At 40.8% G+C, this 21,447-nt stretch overlaps 2 protein-coding genes across 2 annotated transcripts; both read left to right on the top strand.

The window, feature by feature from the left end:
* The first annotated feature begins 2,537 nt into the window (after positions 1-2,537).
* On the top strand, positions 2,538-3,281 carry LOC112171061. The gene has a single exon (XM_024308302.1). It carries the CDS (start codon positions 2,538-2,540, stop codon positions 3,279-3,281), a length of 744 nt encoding a protein of 247 aa, XP_024164070.1.
* A 1,137-nt stretch (positions 3,282-4,418) lies between these two features.
* Positions 4,419-7,685, top strand: LOC112171062. The gene is made up of 5 exons (XM_024308304.1): positions 4,419-4,739; positions 5,001-5,577; positions 5,747-6,102; positions 6,513-6,874; positions 7,199-7,685. Exons 1-5 carry the CDS (start codon positions 4,419-4,421, stop codon positions 7,683-7,685), a joined length of 2,103 nt encoding a protein of 700 aa, XP_024164072.1.
* Positions 7,686-21,447: the final 13,762 nt, after the last annotated feature.

Below are 21,447 nucleotides of genomic sequence, written 5' to 3' on the forward strand. Positions count from 1 at the left end.
CAATTTGGCTGAAATTTTTCAGAGATGATCTATACATTAGGACCTAAAAACGGAACGGTTAAGATGTGAATATGTGATCGAAAAGTGGCCAAAAACTGAAAATCCGTACCTAAGCATAGGTAAGGATGTCCTTAGCCAAGAAGGACTGTATATATACATATGTGTGTGTGTGTGTATAACAGAGCATATATGCAAGTGAGTCTAGGTTGCCAAAAGAAATAGTGGAGAAAACATACGAGTGGCATCTTGGGTTCCATCATTGATGGCAATAACATGGGATTGATGGGAGTTGGGATCCATTGAACTATATCAAACTAAAATAGAATTATGCGGTCTTTAGACTTTTCAAATTGGGCTAATGTTTCTTTTTTAGTGGAACAAGAAAGACATGAGTTTTTTTTAGGAATAAGAAATGTTTCTGTGGGATAAGTGGGTATGGTCTAGTCTACCAGAATAAGGGAATATCATGCTACTATCACCTCCAAGCTCTCATCTATTTGTAAAACAAACAAAGGTCAGAGGCAAGACCAGGTGTGCCAGCCTTCAATGCTCCGATGCTTAAGTTAGTATCACTATATATAAGATGTAGATAGTGGAAAACGATAGTAAATAGATACCTCTTTAAGGTGTTGGGAGTGACCTAGTTATGGAGGATTTGAGGAGGCACAACTCCCTTGCTTCGAATGTGGGACGTTTGGGTTCCCAATACCACCTTCAAAGGTTCGGGACCCTACCAAGAGATGTCTTTGTGTTGTTCTTTGTGGTTAGATAAGCCTTGTGATTCCGGTATTTGTGCCTGGGAGGTATATATACGAACAAGAAAGACATTGGATTCACCAATTTGAAAGAATTTGGTGAAATTCTTGTATATACATTGACTAGAGACGTCACTGACAATTTATACAATACAGAAGGCAATTAAGATCCTAAATTAGAGCCCTATGCAATTGTTTCCCACTTTACATTCATATATATATATATATGGAAAACTAATTACTTATAATAACTATACAAGAATCAAGCTGATCACAATATTCAATGCCTTAGTTGACTTGATTTTCCTCAACACAATTAACTCATAAAAGCAATTGAATTGATCCAGAAGGCTTAGGCTTGAGTAGTAGGAGAATTGTACTACTTCCTGCACCTGGAAAGGAATTATGTATGGATTGAGATGGCTTAAGTGGTTTAGGCTTGAGTATAGTAGGAGGACTTGAATGTGAATATCATATTTGAATGAGAGGATTTCCCTTTTATAGGCACAATGCATGGAAAATTTTTGTTTATTATTGCATTTTCCCCATTACTTTTGTACATACATGACACTCATGCTTAACCATGTCACCTTGTCGAAATGACTTCAACAGTGTAATCCTCGGAAACGCAGCAGGACAACCTCCACCGGCAAGCCAACTCCAGGCTGAAATATGCCTTGACCCCCGACACGCGCCACCCAAAGTTGTTATGCAGAAAGGACCAAATCTCAGCAAACTAAAGGGTATCAGTCCCACATCGAAGACAAGAGTAAGGTAACTCACTATGTTACCTATAAAAAGTCTACTTCTCTCTCTTCATTGATTACGCATTCAATAACTACTTACCGCTATATTTGTCAATAAAAGTACATCGTTTAACTTTAGCATTGGAGGAGTGAAGACTGCCAACCGCGGTCTCCCCTTTTGACGTCGTTGTATTTCTCTTAACAGATTAGCAGGATCTCGTGCACTATACATATAGCGGAAGATTGGACCCTTGTCCACGTTATCGAAAACCGACATCATATAGCGGTATTCTGAGCATTAACATTAGCGCCGTCTGTGGGAATCTCTGAACTAAGAGTCATTTCCCATTAACCTACCATGGCTAGCGGAAGTAGCAAGGGTGTCGGAGACCAAGCAGATCAAACCACCAACCCTCAGCCCAACCCTACCAATCCTTCAACCGTCAACCATGAGTTATTAACCGCACCAATTAACGTAGACGGTCAAAATCTCAACACCCCCGAGGTGCTCCCAACACAATCTGTGGTGGAAAATCAGATCGGCACAAGCAGTCAACCGCAAGGCCAGGATCTTGTTGCTATGTCAGAGATTGCCTTGGCGGACTTGCACAAGGCAAACAGAGAGTGAGAAAAGGAGCGAAAGGAGAAGGCAGAAGCTCAAAATCAGGTGGCGACGCTATTGTCAAAATTTGATGAGCTGAAGAAAGCACTAGGAACAAGTGCACGACAAACCCAAAGTGAACACTTCTAGAGCGCAAGGCTCAGTCCAAGCACAGGGACAAGAGTAGCACCGATATCAGTAATCCCAATGGGTGTCGCCCTGAACCCAACAGAACTAGCAGGATTAGGACCGCCACCACCGCTATAGTTAGCACAAAAGCAAGTGGCGGACTCACAGCCGCAATATGATAATTAGTTCAGCGCCGGTCAACAGAGGGGAACTGAAAACATGCTGGCACCCCAACAATAGATGGTGGTGCCAACCCAACACATGCCTAGACCAACTATTGATGCTACCACCTTGATATTGGAAAAGATGCGGGAATTAGAGGAAAGGTTGTTGAGGGCCAAGGCTTGCACTCTACCGCCAACACAGAATCCACTCTTCGCGGCACGACCAGGTCCGTTCACTACCAGAATTTTGCAAACCGTCAGACCCACATATGCCAAGATGCCCAAGATAGCCCAATTTGGAGGCATAACAGATCTATTTGTACACATGGACACTTTCAAGAAAGTAACCAATAACAAGGGATTTGATGACGCAACGCTTTGTCACCTGTTTAGCGAAACGTTGGACGGCGAGGCAATGAGTTGGTTTTTCGAATGCCCACTAGGCTCCATGGACTCATTCTCAAGTCTGTCAAATGCATTTTTGTCAAGGTTCATCCTCATGACGGATGGTTACCACAACTCCGGCCAATTATTCAGCATCAACCAAGCTATTGATGAGTCATTAAAATCATTTGTCCCAAGATGGAGAACCGCCACATCAAGATGTCGGGATCTTGACAAAACAATGGCACTGGCGGCCTTCAAGCAGGGACTTCACAAGACAAGTTTTCTATACCACCTCAACTGTAATTGTCCAAACGCCACATATGACTACATCATGAATGAGGCCGTCCTACGTGTCCAAGCTGAGTACATCACTTATGGCGCTACACCACCACCTCCACAAACTCCACTCAAAACCCCCCAGCCAGCCACATTCCAACAAGGAAATCCCACCACCACTCCAAACACCACCACACCACCCAATGACAAAAAAAGGGAATGACAACAAGGCAATTACCAGGACAAGCGGCAAAAGGATCAATAGTATCACAACAAGGGCAATAGATCTTTCACAATGATCGCCCGACAATCGCGACAACCGCCACAGTAAGCCCGCCATAAATGCTCAAAAATTTGAGGTTTTTACAGTCTTAACGGCGTCATATGAAGAAATATATGATCAGTGCAAGGATCAAATACCACCACAACCCTCAAGAAAATACCCCAGAGTAGGAAAACCTAGAAACACTGGCAAATGGTGCAAACACCATGACGATAGCGGTCACAACACCAACGACTGTAACACCCTCAAGACTGCAATTGTGTCATTATACCGCGACGGAAAGATGGAGCAGTACAAGGTCTGACAACCAACTCCGGTTGTCGCCAACATCGAACCAATGCGACGGATAAACACCATTAATGGTGTGCTTTCATAGGCAGTTTATCACACAGAGCAAGAAAGTGTTATGAGCGTGCTAACCACCCAAAAGAGGTATTCAATATCCGCTATGACCGATCGGTAAAAATGGCAAAAACTGGTTGGGAACCAATCACCTTCTCCGAGGAGGAGGAGCGGGGTATTCACTCACCTTATGAAGACCCATTTCTGATAGATGCAATCCTCGACAAGTGGTCCTTAGGAAGGGTACTGGTAGATAGCGGGTCCGCTGTCAATGTCATATTCAACGGCTATTACAAACAACTGCAGCCCAACAACAAGCTTCTACAAGACCACGAGCCGTTACTCAGTTTCTCTAGTGACGTGACTCAACCTCTGGGGTCAGATTATATGCGTTTGTCGGTCGGGATAGTCCCTTGTATGACGGAAATACATACTGAATTCATTGTGGTAGACTGTTTCAGCTCATACAACACCATTATCGGTCGCCCAGCTCTCAACAAACTAAAATGCATTATAGCCGGATACATGCTACTCATGAAGTTCCCAACACCCAATGGCACTGGGTCTGTCAGGGGAAGCTAGTCAATTGCATGAGAGTGCTCAACAACGATGTCGAGGTCGAGGGGCCGCCATGAAATTTTAACGGTAGCTAATACACTACAGTTGCTAGATAAAATTGATGACCCCAGAGATGATGAGGAAAAATATTACAAAAAAGAGCCCATCAACCCAGAGATGTCGCTCTGCATAGTAAGCATCTCCGACAAGCATCCAGAGAGAACTGTTCGTATCGGAGCCCAACTCTCCCTTGAGATAGCGGCTGAACTCACCCAGTTTCTCAAGGAGAACGCTGTAGTCTTTGCATGGTCGTACGCCGACATGCCAGGAATCTCTCCCAACATAATTCAACATAAGCTCAGCATCAAGCCATCCTTTTACCCCGTCAAGCAGAAGCGACAAGCATTTGATGAAGAAAGATATCGGGAAGAAGTAACCAAGTTGCGAGACATAGACTTCATTCGTCAGGTTCATTATCCACAATGGATCTCCAACATGGTAATGGTAAAGAAACCTAACGGGAAGTGGCGGATGTGTGTCGACTTCAAAGGTTTAAACAAGGCATGCCCCAAGGATAGCTTCCCGCTACCTCACATTGACCAATTGGTTGACGGAACAGCAGGACATGAACTACTCAGTATGATGGACGCCTTTTCTAGTTACAACTAGATAAAGATGCACCCCGACGACTAGGAATGCACAACATTCACCACCGACAAGGGTTTATACTGCTACAATGTCATGCCTTTTGGCCTCAAGAATGCCGGAGCCACATATCAACGATTGATGAACGCAATGTTTGCGGAACAATTGGGTAAGATCATTGAGGTATATGTCGACGACATGCTTGTCAAAAGCGTGAAAGCTGGCGGTCATGTGGCCAACCTCCGCATCATCTTAGCTATACTACTAGCATATGGAATGCGCCTGAATCCAGAAAAATGTTTCTTTGGCGTAACCGCTAGCAAATTCCTTGGATATATAGTTAGTGAACGGGGAATAGAGGCTAACCCCAACAAAGTGCAGGCAGTCATAAACATGAAGTCTCCGGAAAAGAAAGTTGAGGTACAAAGTCTGCAGGGAAAGTTAACGGCTCTTTCTCGGTTCATCTCCAGGTTAACCGACAAGTGCTTACCCTTCTTCAAGGCAATGAAGAGGTCCCATTGCAAAGTGGTCGATTGGACGCCTGATTGTGAAGTGGCGTTTCAGAACCTCAAAGAATACTTAGCCTCCGTCCCGCTACTGTCAACTCCGGTATGTGGCGAAATACTATACATCTACCTGGTAGTATCCAAGTCTGCCATCAGCTGTGCGATTGTCCACAGGGAGGCAACCGGTATTCTACACTGGCAGAGGCATGAATGAAGCGGAAACAAGGTACCCACCACTTGAGCAACTTGCGCTAACACTCATAATGGCCGCCAGGAGGTTGTGTCAATATTTCCAGGCACATACAATCCATGTGCTCACAAATCAACCGCTAAAGTAAGTTCTTCAAAGTTCAGAACACTCGGGACGCCTTAGCAAATGGGCAATAGAACTCAGCGAGTTGTACATCGATTACAAGAGAAGAACCGCCATCAGGGGACAAGCTGTTATTGATTTCATAGCAGAATTAACAGAGTCACAACCGGAGCACACCACCGATGTAGTATCGGAGGACATCATCCAGCACCCTGAAGCCAATCAGACGAGGACACAGTCGCGGTGGAATCTCTATGTAGATGGTTCTGCGTGCTCCAAGGCTTGTGGCGCCGCTATAATCCTCGCAGGGCCAGGGGGACTTAACGTAGAGTACGCCCTAAAGTTTGACTTCAAGGCCTCCAACAATATGGAGGAGTACCAGGCACTTATTGACAGGGTCCGCCCCGGATTCCACCCGGGAATCCGAAGTGGCCCTGTCAGTTGGTATCAGAGCATTAGGTTTCTAGATTCTGTAGACTTCCTTACTTCCTTGCTACTTTATATGCCTAATGACACTTAGTACCTCTCGAGTGATGGCCCGACCGCGGCGGATCCCCATCGTGTGCTCTTCGGTACTAAGTGTCATTAGGCATATAAAGTAGCAAGGAAGTAAGGAAGTCTACAGAATCTAGAAACCTAGTGCTCTGATACCAACTGACAGGGCCACTTCGGATTCCAGGGTGGAATCCGGGGCGGACCCTGTCACTTATTGCGGGGTTATTGTTAGCCATCGATTGTGAAGCAGAAAGTGTCAACATCTTCAGTGACTCACAGCTGGTGGTAAATCAAGTCAACGACATTTTTCAGGTTAAAGACAAACAACTGGCGGCATACCTGGGATACGCCAAGACCTTGCTTAGCAAGTTCAGTTTTTTCAACATCACGCAAATACCCTGCGAAAAGAATGCAAAAGCCGACTCCCTGGCACACCTAGCAACTGCTCAACCACATCAAAGTCCCGCCTACACTAGGGTGGAGACCATTGATAAGTCCAACATCACTAAAACTCTGGCGGAAATTTACACCATCGATGTAAGCCCCAATTGGATGGATGAAATACTCAACTACAAATGTGACAGCACACTGCCATTTGACAAAGTCGAAGCAAGGCGACTGGCAAGAAGGGCAACACGTTACAACATTCAAAATGGCAAGCTTTACCGCCAAGGGTTCACACATCCCATCTTAAAGTGCTTAACGCCAGAAGAGGGAAAACAAGTCCTAGCACATTAAGATCATGCCACAAATGTCAGCAGTACGCAAACCTTCTGCATGCACCAGCAGAACTGTTATCCATCATTATCGCACAAGGAAACATTAAGATCATGCCACAAATGTCAGCAGTACGCAAACCTTCCGCATGCACCAGCAGAACTGTTATCCATCATTATCGCACCCTGTATTCACTCCATGTGGGGACTGGACATTGTCGGAAAACTCCCAACCGCCAAAGGTCAGTTCAAATACATAATCGTACCCATCGATTAAGACAGCAAATGGATCGAGGCTGAACCATTAACGGCCATCACCACCGTTAAAGTTCAGCATTTCCTATGGAAAAATATCTACTGTCGTTATGGAGTGCCCGACACCATCATCACTGATAACGGAACACAATTCAACAACGAAGAACTCATCAACTTCACCGCCAAACTAGGCACCAAGATGCGTTTCACTTCGGTGGCACACCTCCAGACCAATGGTCAGGTTGAATCGGCCAACAAAATCCTCAAGAAGCTGCTAAAAAAGAAATTGGAGGACAAGAAGGGCTTATGGGCTGAAAAAATCCCGGAAGTTCTTTGGGCCATCCGAACAACACCAACATCCGCTAATGGCGAAACCCCATTCTGCATGATGTTTGGCACAGAAGCAGTCCTCCCTATTGAGGTCACCGAACCAACAACTAGGATCGACGGATACGACGCCACAACGAACGTTGACGGCGTCAATCTGGGCAAGGACTTATTGGAGGAAAAATGAGATACAGCCCACCTGCACAACTTGCAGAACAAGCAGCGGGTGTCGCGTTTTTACAACAATCGTGTGAAGGCCAGAAACCTACAACTTGGCGACTGAGTCATGAAAGAAGTCATACCACCACCAAAGGCACTCCGCCCAACTTGGAAAGGACCTTATCAAATTGTAGAGGTAGTGAGCCCCGACACATTTTACCTAAAAAGCAAGGAGGGCGTCACATCTACTCACCCGTGGAACACTCAACATCTCAGCTACTACTATAAGTAGCACCGCAACATGCCCACGAGCATCTTCACTTAGCTAATTTTTGCAAAGTTTAGCTAAGAAAAGCTACCTACGGGTACATATTTTTGTAAGAAGCTGGGTCCGCCTAGTCGTCAATGAAATGAGGAATTATTCAAACCATTGTCCCACACATGCACAAAAAAAAAAAAAAAAAAAAACAAACAAACATAATAATAACCATTCAAATAGATCAAGTCTTGCCACGCCAACACCTTTACTTCTCTAAAGGACAAAGGCGATATATGTGCAGTTAATAGACCAATCTTAATCCCTTTCATGTTTCATTGACGTGCAAAAATAGTTCCGCTACAATCCCAAGGGAAGTAGCAAACAAACATCTAAACACAACATAGGAAAATAAACAAAGCGTCATACTTAAGAAATTGGGCTCCCCAAAAATAAAGGTACCATTTTGATTACAAAAGGCGTATGTGTAAACCGCCACAATACAAAAAGACCAACGACAAAACCAAAGTCGACATATCCTAATCTTGCCCAGCATGGGGGGAGGACCTCGAAACACGATCATCACGACGATGTTTCTCGACATGTTGACGAGCACCCATCTTCTTCTTCTCAGCTTTACTTGTCGGAGTCGGAGTCTCAGGATTACCATCAGACCTCTCTTCTTCTCCAGAAGAACCACTCTCTCTGCTACAATCAGAAGAGCCACTTTCATAGGAACCGTCATCCTCAAATCCCTCAACATCCTCTATTTCGACATTCTCGACAGGAGTGGGTTGTGGAAGGGCTCCATCAGCTATTATCTTATCAAAATTTAAATAGCTGCTATCTTTGAGCTCCTTAAAGTTGGCGGCAGCACCTTGTTTACCGGCATCCGTCAAAAGTGTCTTGAATTATACCGATTTCTTAAAAGCTTCGACCACCTCCAAGCGCACAATCTCCTTCTAGTCCTCCGCCAGCTTCGCCACCTCTTCCTACCTAGCAGATTGGAAGTCCGCCAACTCTTTCTCTTTGGCGGTCAGAGCCTCCTATAATTGAGCGATGGTATCCTCTCTCTCAACCTTCTCTTTCTTCAGGACCGCCAATTCAGCATTAAGATTAGCAATGGTGGCGGTGTCGGCGATGGTCTTATCCACCACACGCTTAAATTTTTCCTTCACTTCGAGAAGAGCACCGTCAAGTTTGGCGATGTCCCCCGCGGTGGATTTATTCTTCTCCTTCTCAGCCGATAAATCACGCTGTGCTTGCAAGAGTTCTTCCTTCAGCTTGCGCTCCTCCGCCGAGCCTTGGTGAAGATAGAGATCATAGGCACCCTTCAGAATCAGGTCGAGGGTTGTCTCCAACTTTGACTACGCCGCTGGCCGTGAAACTCTGGCATCGCCGCCAAGACCCAGCCCCTCACAAACTTTAAGCAGAAAGGCCTGTTGACCGGCAGACGCCCTTTGGGCCAACCCAATAACAGGGTTGTCGGAGACAAACTTACCTCCCCTGACATCCTTCTGGCTAACCGCCACATGCTTCTCTACAGCCTTTATCTTCTTTGAAGGATCTGGAGAGACGACGGAGGCAAAAAAATTTCTCTCTGCGACACGCCAATCTTCATTACTGGCTGACCCCCGGCATCCACCGACATGTTTGGACCCTCCTCTGTCGGCCACAGTTTTCGTTCTCTTCTCTCTCTCGGTATCGCCCACCACCACGTTCTGCTCCCCAACGGCTGGTGTCGTTTTCTTCTAAGGTTTATCATCGGTTACCTCTAGCGCATACCCCATATCTTCATTCTCTTGCTCCTCCTCAACCGCCACATCTTTTTCTTTACCTCCAGCGTTCTTCTTCGTCAGTTTGGCTCGATTCGAGTGTAGCTGGGGTGCCAAAATTTTTGCCTCTCCCTCAGTCGTTATTTTCCTTGTGTGCGGGCGGATCAACAGTTTGTTTCCGCACCTTAGCTGCCTCATCAATCATAAAGTTGACGTAGTATTTGGTACCGCCAATATCCGCCATTGCCTTCTTCAGAACTTCGTTGGTCCTCTTGTTGATACAAATAACCACTACAAAAACAAAGGGGGGGGGGAATTTATCAGTGCACCGTCAACAACATCAAACACAATTCCAACGTCAAGTCTAACTTTCTGGGCTCGCGAGTCAGCGGCAGATGAATAAGCAGCGACCAGTGTGAGAGGCGCAAATCCAGACAACTTTTGTGAGTCCAACAGTAGTGCACCCGACACACCCTCTCTCGCTCGATGTCCGTCAACTTCGGTCTCCAACCCTCTGCAAACAAAGAAAGTCTCACATAACGGAACAAGTACAATGACAAAACATGGGGGCATGGATAAATAACAAAGAAACAATTATGACATCCAAATACAAAAGACAAGCCTCAAGCACGTAGGAAACCTTTTATGGCTTGAAACTTCGAGGGAACCCGAAACCGCGGAGCCTTCGCCCCCTCTGGCCTCATGTCATATTCCCACCCATCTGTGGCAATACACACTGCGGCCCAACATGTTGTGTAAGAGTCAGGCGTATGCTCCAGAAGTTTCAGGGCTCCAGGTCGACGCGTGAGTTTGACAGTCCCACTATGCCAATAAAGCCTTCAGACGACAGATGATATCTGTCGTCTGATATCTAAATTATCTGTTGTCTATCCAGCTGTCGTCTCTTACGGCATCAGACGACAGATATCCTCTGTCGTCTCTTCTAACTCAGACAACAGAAGTTTCGCAAGGCTCTGTCGTCTAAACAACCCAACTTTGAAGGATTTGGGGCTTTCTGTGGTTACTAATCACATACAACGACACATTAATGTTGTTCAAATCAATTACACACTACAGTTTTAATAAAACTGCTGTTGTCTGAAATTAAATAAGAACACATTTATATGTTGTCTGAGGTTACCAAAATAAAGGCATGTTTAACAATCTGTTGTTTGAATACATTTTCAAAGACATTTAATTGTTGATATAAGCTGAGAACAATGTTATTACGGAATCGAATTCTGTTGTGTGATAGTTAAATGAACTTCGCTTTTCTGTTGTCTGTTAGAAGAACTTCTGTTGTTTGATAATGAATTGAACTTCACTTTTATGTTGTTACAAGTATGTAGGAACGACATACAGTTGTTCTTTTTGTTGTTACTATATATGTGGTACAACATATCATAAACCTGTATGTGTTGAATTTGTACGAACAGACATCAAAAGCATATTATAGGACCTAAAATTAGCAAATTTCCCATTGCATCAAGTAACCCACCAAACTACAATCTCATCAGTTTCAGGATACCAAACTAGCTAGCAGCTAGCTTTTACAATAGCTAATTTCAAGTACAGCCATTGTTGTGATCAACATAATGTTGTGAAATTTTAATTAAAACTCGCAAGCGCACGAATCATCGTTAATATAATGTGCAAGTACGAGGTCGTTCCAACTGAGGATTGATAATCAATTTAAATCCTAACCTAATTAATCCAAACACAAAAGCACATAAACAATCAAACTAAAGCTAAAGAAGATATGGTTTTTGGATTTTTGAATAAAGAAATAATGTGAAAATTAAAGAAAGAAAGAAAGAAAGAAACATATAATGATAAAACCTAGGGTTTCGGAATCAACCACTAACAATCCTATTTATGTTTCGATGCAATTAACAGATTCTTTTGTTTATTTTGATGACAATTCCGGTATCTATGTCCAGGTACGGCACTTAGACCATAGTTTTCCTTAAGTGTATGATTCTCTCCAGGTACGGCAGATGTCGTATATCCTAACATGCAGTTTATCCAGGTACGGCATAAATTTAACACATAGGACTCATTACATTCTAGAAAACAAGAGAATCATGCAAATCATTACTTCAGGTACGACAATAATGTAATTCACAACTTTTAATCACAAGAAGCTAATTTGAATTATATTGCAGGTACGCCTCAAATTCATCTCCTAATTACTAGATGCAAAGCCCTAAGGTGATCAATCAAAGAACTTAAACATAAAGCATCAATTCAAATAGTGATTAAGCATTCATCATAAAGAACCTATAAATCCATTAATAAAACATCAAAGTACATAAATAATCATGCTAAGGCATCATCTTAACCCTAGAAAAAGGTTTAACAAAATATAACTAAATAAAACATAGAAAGAACATAAAAAGAATGGAAGGGAAAAAGAAAGGGAAGATGGATGAGTCGTCTCCGCTCCTTAGGCATCTACATTGTGCTCCCTATACTCTCTCCTCATTTAAATTCGTGCTCCCTTATATAGGGAAGATTTCTGTTCATCTTTGGCTTCATGTTTCCTTGTAAGACTTGGATTTGGATTCCTTTCTTCATTTGGAATGGGAAAACCTTGAAATATCTCTTGTAGAAGTAGGAATACATGTATTCTTGAATTCTCATCTGAATTAACTTCCTTGAAACATTAGTATTGACTAACTTGTGTCACGGAACTTGAGTTCTCCACGAATGGTTGTAAATTCCCGAGCAGATTTCTTGTCCGACCTATCTTCACTCAAATAATCATAACTTCCTCTAAAAGTATCGAAATCAAGATCCGTAAAATTCTACAGAAAGTAGACATTGACAAGACCCGGCCCAGATTTCACCCCGAAATCTGAGGTGGCCTTGCGGGGCCCACCTTAGGAGAAATTCTTCCAAAAATTTGGCGGAACTTCCCCTAAAATGGACAACCCAAAACCTGTAGAAAGCATATTTACACTTCTAAATCACCCATCCTTATTCTCCTGGAGCCACCCTGCTCCCCAAATCAACATCAACCAAATTCACAACACACAAATCTCAACTTAACAACATTAATTCCTCAGGTAATCAGAGCAATTCTAGTAGAAAGGTAAATGAGGAAAACCTAATTCAAAGGCAAATGCGGAAGCCATACTGTTGACTATGCCTCGACTCCATGTACGCCCGACCTCAACTAATTTCACCTGCACACTGGGCATTTGAAACCGAAGGGCCCAGGGGAAAGTACATAAAAACGTTAGCGTGAGTGGACAAAAAAATAAACAATTTTAAACCAAATGGATTTTATACTTTCCACATTTATTTCTTTAAAATTCCCGATGCATGCAATGATTAACAAAAATAAAATAAGAGGAGTTTCGCTCTTGAAGGCCGACTAGCCCCGCTAGTCACATACGAAAAAGAAAAGGTGGAAACTCCGATACTCAAAGAAATAGAACCAGCCCCGCTGGCTAAAATAAATTGGACTAGCCCGCTAGTCGAAAATAGTATAAAGAATAGGGGAAGATGATAGCCATACGAGTGAGCCACCCAGGCTCGGGTGATAGCCTCCCAGGCTAAAGTACTCCCATTACTCCCGTAATATACCCTTACGCCACTATGTGTAGCGATAGGATACTGGGCTTTAGAATTACTGTCACAAAGACAGTAACCAGTGCCACAAAGGCGGAGGGCTTCGGTGATCCCATCACCTCGCCACGAAGGCGGAAGATCAATGCTAGCAATGATAAATCACCCAAAGTATGGCAAAAGAAACCCGAAAACCAAGTAAATCCATAAGTACATAAAGCTTCCCCATATCTCGTAAAAGAATTTCCCATGACGTGTCCCACACGCCAAGATAATCTAAAGTTTGAAATAAATGGGAGATAAATAAGTAAGCATTAACTTCATCGAAATCCCCTTTCTAAAATCTTTCTAAAAATCTCATTAATAAAATAAATAGGAGGGAAATAAGCATTCCAATGACGTGACCCCGCACGCCATAAAATCTTTAAATAATCATAAATCCAAATCCATTTTCAAAAATAACCATATGCTCAAAAAAGTAAATTGATAAATAAATAGAGCATAATCAAGAAATAAATGCATGCATCATTTACTTAAAAACAAACGTCCACTCACAGTACTATTCTGACGATCACGTATACGAGTTCCTTCATCAAGCAATAGCTCGGTACGTCGTCCTGTATACAATTATATTCCGTGAATAATTCTTCAATAATTTAATACGGTTCCTAAAATCAATTCCTCATAATTTCACCTCCCAATTCTCCTCGGATTTAGCCCAAATTATACTACTAATACCAATTCGTTAATTTAAAGGTTCCAAGGCAGAACCGAGAGATATCCGATGGTCGGATTCTCGTAATTCGATAATCGAAACCCTAAACTTCAAAATTCATAATTAATTCCAAGCTTCTCCAAAAATTACCAAACTTCACATACAAGCTCTACGCAATTTATAGGATTTAATGGGCTAAAAACAGGAATTAAAACACTGCCCTACACGCCTCCACACGCCACCCACAGTGGCGGCGCGTGGGGCTCACGCGCCAGTGGCCACCACCTCCAATGGTCACCAAATTTTGACAACAGCACCTACTCAACACACTGATCATTTTTCTCAACTACAACACATCCAAATTTTACCTTTAAACAGTCGAATCCGGCCGGTGAAGAAAAACCCAGAAAACTCCAAGAACCCTAGAAATTGCAAATCGTTAATTCGACCTCTACACTATAAATTGAAATGAAAGACCTTAGGGGAAATGATCTATGTCAAAAACCGAACCTTCGATGCTAATTTGGTGGCCGGAGACGGTCGGAATCGCCGGAAATCGACTGAAATCCCGATCTGCTATAGTAACCTTCACAGCTCCAAATCGAGCTCTTCCGGCCAAATCGCTGTACAACACCACCACAGACGTGACAAGGTTGAAGAGGCGAGCCAGCTGATGCCCGGATTCCGTCGTGGGGTGGCCGGAGGAGGAAGAAATCGGAGGAGAAAGAATCGGGTCGAAGAGGAAGAAAAGGTCGGGGGAGAGGAGAGAGAAAAGGCCGGTAGGTTTCCAAAAATGGAAACTTACCACAGTAAATTGGCTATTTATAGAAACTTACTACATGAACAGTAATTTTTGTATTTCGCTTATAACTTTCGCATACAAACTCCGATTTTTACGTACCACATATCCACGCGCTCGGTTTAATGTCCTCTACAACTTTCATGAAGGAAGTTTTCTCAAATTTTGACCTGAACAAAAAGTCAACTTTTAGGGCCACTAAAAGTACTTAAACGACAGTAAAAGTGAAAATAACGGTCGTTTACCGTCCAACTAACTTGTAACTGCTAATTTAAGATACGGGACGTTACATTTGTAGCTTTCCAATGATATAAGGCTCATTATCTGATTCGATCTGCGTAACTCCCAGTAATTCGGTGAAGTTGGGTGTTCTGCACAGGCAGATTCCCAGTCTCAGATTGCACATTGTCTTTCAATCCAACTTAGCTCATTTTGGCTTCTTTTCTTCTCTTTATGAGACAAACCTACAAAAACACTATAACAACATAAATGACTCGAAATAAGGAGGACTAAGCATAAATAATAAGATTAAGAGGCAAAGAAATATAGAAAAATATGAGCACATCAAATACCCCCACACTTAGATTTTGCTTGTCCTCGAGCAAAACAACAAAAAACTAACAACACAAAGACACAAAACAAACCAAACAAAAAACACACTAAACCTTTCAATGTTAGCTTTAGAAAACTCATACTTTCATGGCATCAAGAGTAGCACAACAACCAAGAATCAATCCAACATTTATTCGAGAGTTAACAAAAACATATAACTTAACATATAAACATGTAGGACATGGGGGCAACATTGGTGATATTAATCTCAGCATGCTTCAAACAAGTTATGACTCAAATCCTCACCGGTTTACCCTCTTTGTTCTCTCAGATTTATTGGCTCATGCAAAAGCGTATATCCACTCAAGTTATATGTGAGAGAGATAATATATAAGACAAACAAATAGCCCACATATAATAGAAATAAAAAGCTTCTTCTGAAAATATTTTTTTCAAGTATGATCTCATGAAGGATACCAACTATTTGCACAAATGGACCCAAGCCATAGGTTCAACTCTTATAACTCATCTCCACAAATCAAAAGCTGCTCTTTTCAAGGATCAAAGAGGTCTTACAATTAAGGTTGTAATGGGGTCAAGGCTTAGGGTTTATAGAATCGAAGGGATAGGAAAATCACAAAGTATCCTAAAAACCTAGTAGAGCTCCTGTTGATGTAGAGAGACAATCTTGAAATTCCACCAAATAGAAACATCATAGACTCCTCCAAAGTCTTCATAAAGGGCTAAACTTCCTTTGAACACTTGTGAATTGGACAAAGACCAAATTTTTCTTGAATAGGTCTTCATTTCAAAGCAAACTCTAAATCCACAATGGGGGGACTAAAATCCATAAATACTTATCATATTTTTTCTTTTGCCGTCACATATAATTTTTTTTTTCAAATTTTTTTTTTCACGGCATATACATACATGCATTTTTTTTATGGACAAGTCTTTCCCCCACAGTTGAATTCCTTCTCTTCTCCATCTTTATTCCTGACGCCAAAAACCTCTTGTATGTCTCAAAAGTTAGCTCCACTAAGTCTTTAGAACATGGGTAAGGATAAAACTATACTAAGATTTAGGGTTAAGGATTATGAGGGTGATAAAAGAAAAGGCTCAATGTAGGCTCAAAGGAGTTTATCTAGGGGGTGTACATCTTGTGCACAAAAATAGGGACACATGGCTATTTGGCAATGATGATAATTTTCTAGGGTTCCTTTATCCTTTCCAAGGTCCAAGCATGTATTGATAAAAGTCTCAACAAGTATAAGAGTGAATTCTAGCATTCTATTGTCCATTAAACTTAATCTATGGCAAGCAATCAATCAAGATGAAAGAATAATGAGATCAACGAAATCATCACCAAGAAAATAAGATGGCATATATTTTTTCATCCAACACTCAACAAAGAAAAGGCATATAGGCTCAAATATCTCACATAGGTTATGTATGAATCAAAAACTTGTCTTAACATGCTCTTTTCTGTACCATGTAAACAAGACCATATCCACTACACATACATATGACAATCATACATCCTTGTTAACCAAAGAATAAAGTCAAACATCATCTCAATATTATGATCCTCTTAAGCCATGATTTTTGAAATATATACTCGTCATAGTTGTTGAAAGGCCTAAGACTCAAGAAAACAAAAACAAAAAATAATGACGCACAAATAACAAAGAAAACACAATTTTTTTTAATGATTTTTTATTTTGTTTTTGTTTAATAACCTACAAAACTAACAACCTAATAGAAACAAAAATTGAAATACCTTCCCCCACACTTAAATCTAACATTGTCCTCAATGTTGAAAGAATTAAAGCATGCAATGCACATAAAAGCATGGAAAATAGATAAGTAAAAAAAATAAAGATTAGAAAGTAAAGAGAAGAGTTTAGAGCTCCCTGGGATTTAGTGAAGATTAGCACGAAGCCGATGTTGAAGTCGAAAAAGATCACAGAAGTCATCAGAAAAAATTTCCGCGCAGATTGAGCACTGTTCGGTATTTCTCAAATATCTCTTAGCTCACAGCTCCGAATGATGATCTGCTTGGTGCATTGGAAACTAGACTCGCGTAGCTTTCTGGTGATATGGAACAAGCCTATTAAAACTTTTAGGAAGATATCCAGAATCTACGTCACAAAGAAGGTACAGAACCTGAAACACAAAAAGATAAATGTTAGCAAACTTAAAACTAAAAATTATAGAAACTAAATAAACAAAATATAAAATCAGATTGGTAATCAAGTTAGAATCAAAATCAATCATCGATCCCCGGCAACGGCGTCAAAAACTTGTTGTGAAATTTTAATTAAAACTCTTTATGTGCAAGTACGAGGTCGTTCCAACTGAGGATTGATAATCAATTTAAATCCTAACCTAATTAATCCAAACACAAAAGCACATAAACAATCAAACTAAAGCCAAAGAAGATATGGTTTTTGGATTTTTGAATAAAGAAATAATGTGAAAATTAAAGAAAGAAAGAAAGAAAGAAACATATAATGATAAAACCTAGGGTTTCGGAATCAACCACTAACAATCCTATTTATGTTTCGATGCAATTAACAGATTCTTTTGTTTATTTTGATGACAATTCCGGTATCTATGTCCAGGTACGGCACTTAGACCATAGTTTTCCTTAAGTGTATGATTCTCTCCAGGTACGGCAGATGTCGTATATCCTAACATGCAGTTTATCCAGGTACGGCATAAATTTAACACATAGGACTCATTACGTTCTAGAAAACAAGAGAATCATGCAAATCATTACTTCAGGTACGACAATAATGTAATTCACAACTCTTAATCACAAGAAGCTAATTTGAATTATATTGCAGGTACGCCTCAAATTCATCTCCTAATTACTAGATGCAAAGCCCTAAGGTGATCAATCAAAGAACTTAAACATAAAGCATCAATTCAAATAGTGATTAAGCATTCATCATAAAGAACCTATAAATCCATTAATAAAACATCAAAGTACATAAATAATCATGCTAAGGCATCATCTTAACCCTAGAAAAAGGTTTAACAAAATATAACTAAATAAAACATAGAAAGAACATAAAAAAAATGGAAGGGAAAAAGAAAGGGAAGATGGATGAGTCGTCTCCGCTCCTTAGGCATCTACATTGTGCTCCCTATACTCTCTCCTCATTTAAATTCGTGCTCCCTTATATAGGGAAGATTTCTGCTCATCTTTGGCTTCATGTTTCCTTGTAAGACTTGGATTTGGATTCCTTTCTTCATTTGGAATGGGAAAACCTTGAAATATCTCTTGTAGAAGTAGGAATACATGTATTCTTGAATTCTCATCTGAATTAACTTCCTTGAAACATTAGGATTGACTAACTTGTGTCACGGAACTTGAGTTCTCCACGAATGGTTGTAAATTCCCGAGCAGATTTCTTGTCCGACCTATCTTCACTCAAATAATCATAACTTCCTCTAAAAGTATCGAAATCAAGATCCGTAAAATTCTACAGAAAGTAGACATCCGTAGCTTTCCAATGATATAAGGTCATTATCTGATTCGATCTGTGTAACTCCCAGTAATTTGGTGAAGTTGGGTGTTCTGCACAGGCAGATTCCCAGTCTCAGATTGCACATTGTCTTTCAATCCAACTTAGCTCATTTTGGCTTCTTTTCTTCTCTTTATGAGACAAACCTACAAAAACACTATAACAACATAAATGACTCGAAATAAGGAGGACTAAGCATAAATACTAAGATTAAGAGGCAAAGAAATATAGAAAAATATGAGCACATCACATAACATCTTGAAAGCTACTGAAATTGTTTTCCTATATCACTAACTATAGAGTACAAATATATTAACAAGTGTCGATTTCACCAACTTCCTTCATACACTTGAGTGTTTCAGTTTAGAACCGCACTCAATATGAGCTCCTCCCTGCATACCAAACATAATAGCTTATTATACACAACTAAAAGGCATTATATATGGAAGCATATATAGTTCTGTAAGAACAATATAAACAAAATATTACATGAGTACAAGTGATGATATCAGATCCCACCTAACTACAACAGAGAAATCTGGGCTCGCCACTCAACTGATAGCTAGCATTGAGCTTTCATCTAACCTGTCAACTAGAAACAAGCAGCTTCTATCAACATACTTTAATCACCACTCAAATCTCAACAGAAAATCAGAGGAACATTTAAAATTCTGGAACTTTCTCAATTACAGACCAAACTTGGAAAATTCACAGAACATTCAATTTATGTCAAAATGCGATGAAACTTTCCAGATCCTTTGCTAACTAACAGAAGTAAAACATATCAAAAATTCAGGTCATTTGAAGGTCAATAAGTCAGGAAAAATAAATACCAAAGAAGGCTGTACTGCAGGTCAGTTACTGCAGATTTCTTTCAAAATACCAGAGTTCTTGGTATCATAATCCTTAAACTGATGGAAGGAAACTGATTATAATTTCACAACGAGACCTTTAGTTAACAATGAGACCTATAGCATATCAAAGTAAAACAAAAATTTCATGATTGCAATCAGGCGACAATGTGTAGCCAACAATAGAATATTAACTCTTTCTACACATCTAATACATTAGAATTGCAATCAGGCGACAATGTGTAGCCAGCATTAGAATATTAACTCTTTCTACACTCTTTCTACAATGCTGTTAATTAACAAATACAAAAAATATACAATTGCATTTTATTTTTCCCAACAAAAGTAAACTTTACATTCCCAATCTCTCTTCATTGTTTTAATCCAGCTATATATCGATGAGAAAGTGCCCAATATATACAAACTGGCCATGCCAGCAAGATCTTTTTTAACATTTCTTGGCATACAGACATCTACTTCATACCTTAAATAAATTCTTTGACATCTACTTCATACCTTAAACACTAACCTTGAGGTATGAAAATTTATACCGGACTCCAGTGAGCATGGACAAAGATGTAGGCCTGATCCATTTCATTGTCAGTAAAATGCCAGCACACACAAACATAGAGGATAAAAGTACTATGGAAGCAAGCTATAATCCAACTAGACCTAGCTTGAATAAGCATTAATTACTTGGGTGTACAAGAAACATAGAAAAATAGTGTATGTTTAGACGAATCAGGAAGGATATATGATGCCATTGTTGATTCCAAGATTTGAAGTTTTAATCAATGATGCTAACGTGCGGACCCAACACTCCTTATATGGTAGTAGAGACAACGATAATCAAAATAACCCTCCTCTAGTTGGAAAAGGATAAGCCACTATTCCTCAAATAAAGAAATATATGCAGTGTGAACAATTATCATGGTAACAAAGTAACAATAACTCAATTTCAGAAGTGAAAAGTCGACAACTACATACCTTAATACAAATGTATCACCTCCCACAGTCAAATTCTGCACACTGGAACTTCTACACCATCAAGCAAGAATAGAAATCACATCGCAAAATCACCAAAACCAATTACTATATCATGAACTGAACACACATTTCACTAATTACAAAACTCAAGCCACTCTAACACACACCCGCCAACACCCAACACCCAAAAACCCAAAATTCTCATCATCCGAAGCTCAATTCAATCAAATATCCACTAACCCAGAACACAAAAATCAGTGACAGAATCAAAGAGCCGTCCTTTAAAGTTGATCAAATAAGCAAATGGAATCGAGCACCATACCGAGTGAGTGATTTGGTGGACGAGGAGAGAAGGGCGTGCTCAGAAAAGAGACGCTTGATCTTACAGTAGTCATATCTCCACCGCAGCTTTCTCCACTGCAAATATTACTTTTACCCCTAAAACCCAAACAAATACCACAAAATTAAACCAAAAACTGAAACACAGAGGGAATCGGCGATGAGATAAAACCCCGAAATCCCTCAAAACCACCAAGTTGAAGCTTTTGATTGGAAAAGTAGATCAAGTAAATACAAACACTGAGAGAGAGAGAGAGAGAGAGAGAGAGAGAGAGAGAGAGAGAGAGAGAGAGAGAGAGAGAGAGAGAGAGAGAGAGAGAGAGAGGCCGGAGTACCTGAGAGAGGATGGAAAGAAGGGGTTTGTGTAGGTCTGGCTCTCTTCTTCTTCACTCTAGCGGTTCTTCCTCAGA

This window comes from Rosa chinensis, chromosome 6 (genome assembly GCF_002994745.2).
Source record: "Rosa chinensis cultivar Old Blush chromosome 6, RchiOBHm-V2, whole genome shotgun sequence".
Classification (NCBI taxonomy): Eukaryota; Viridiplantae; Streptophyta; class Magnoliopsida; order Rosales; family Rosaceae; genus Rosa; species Rosa chinensis.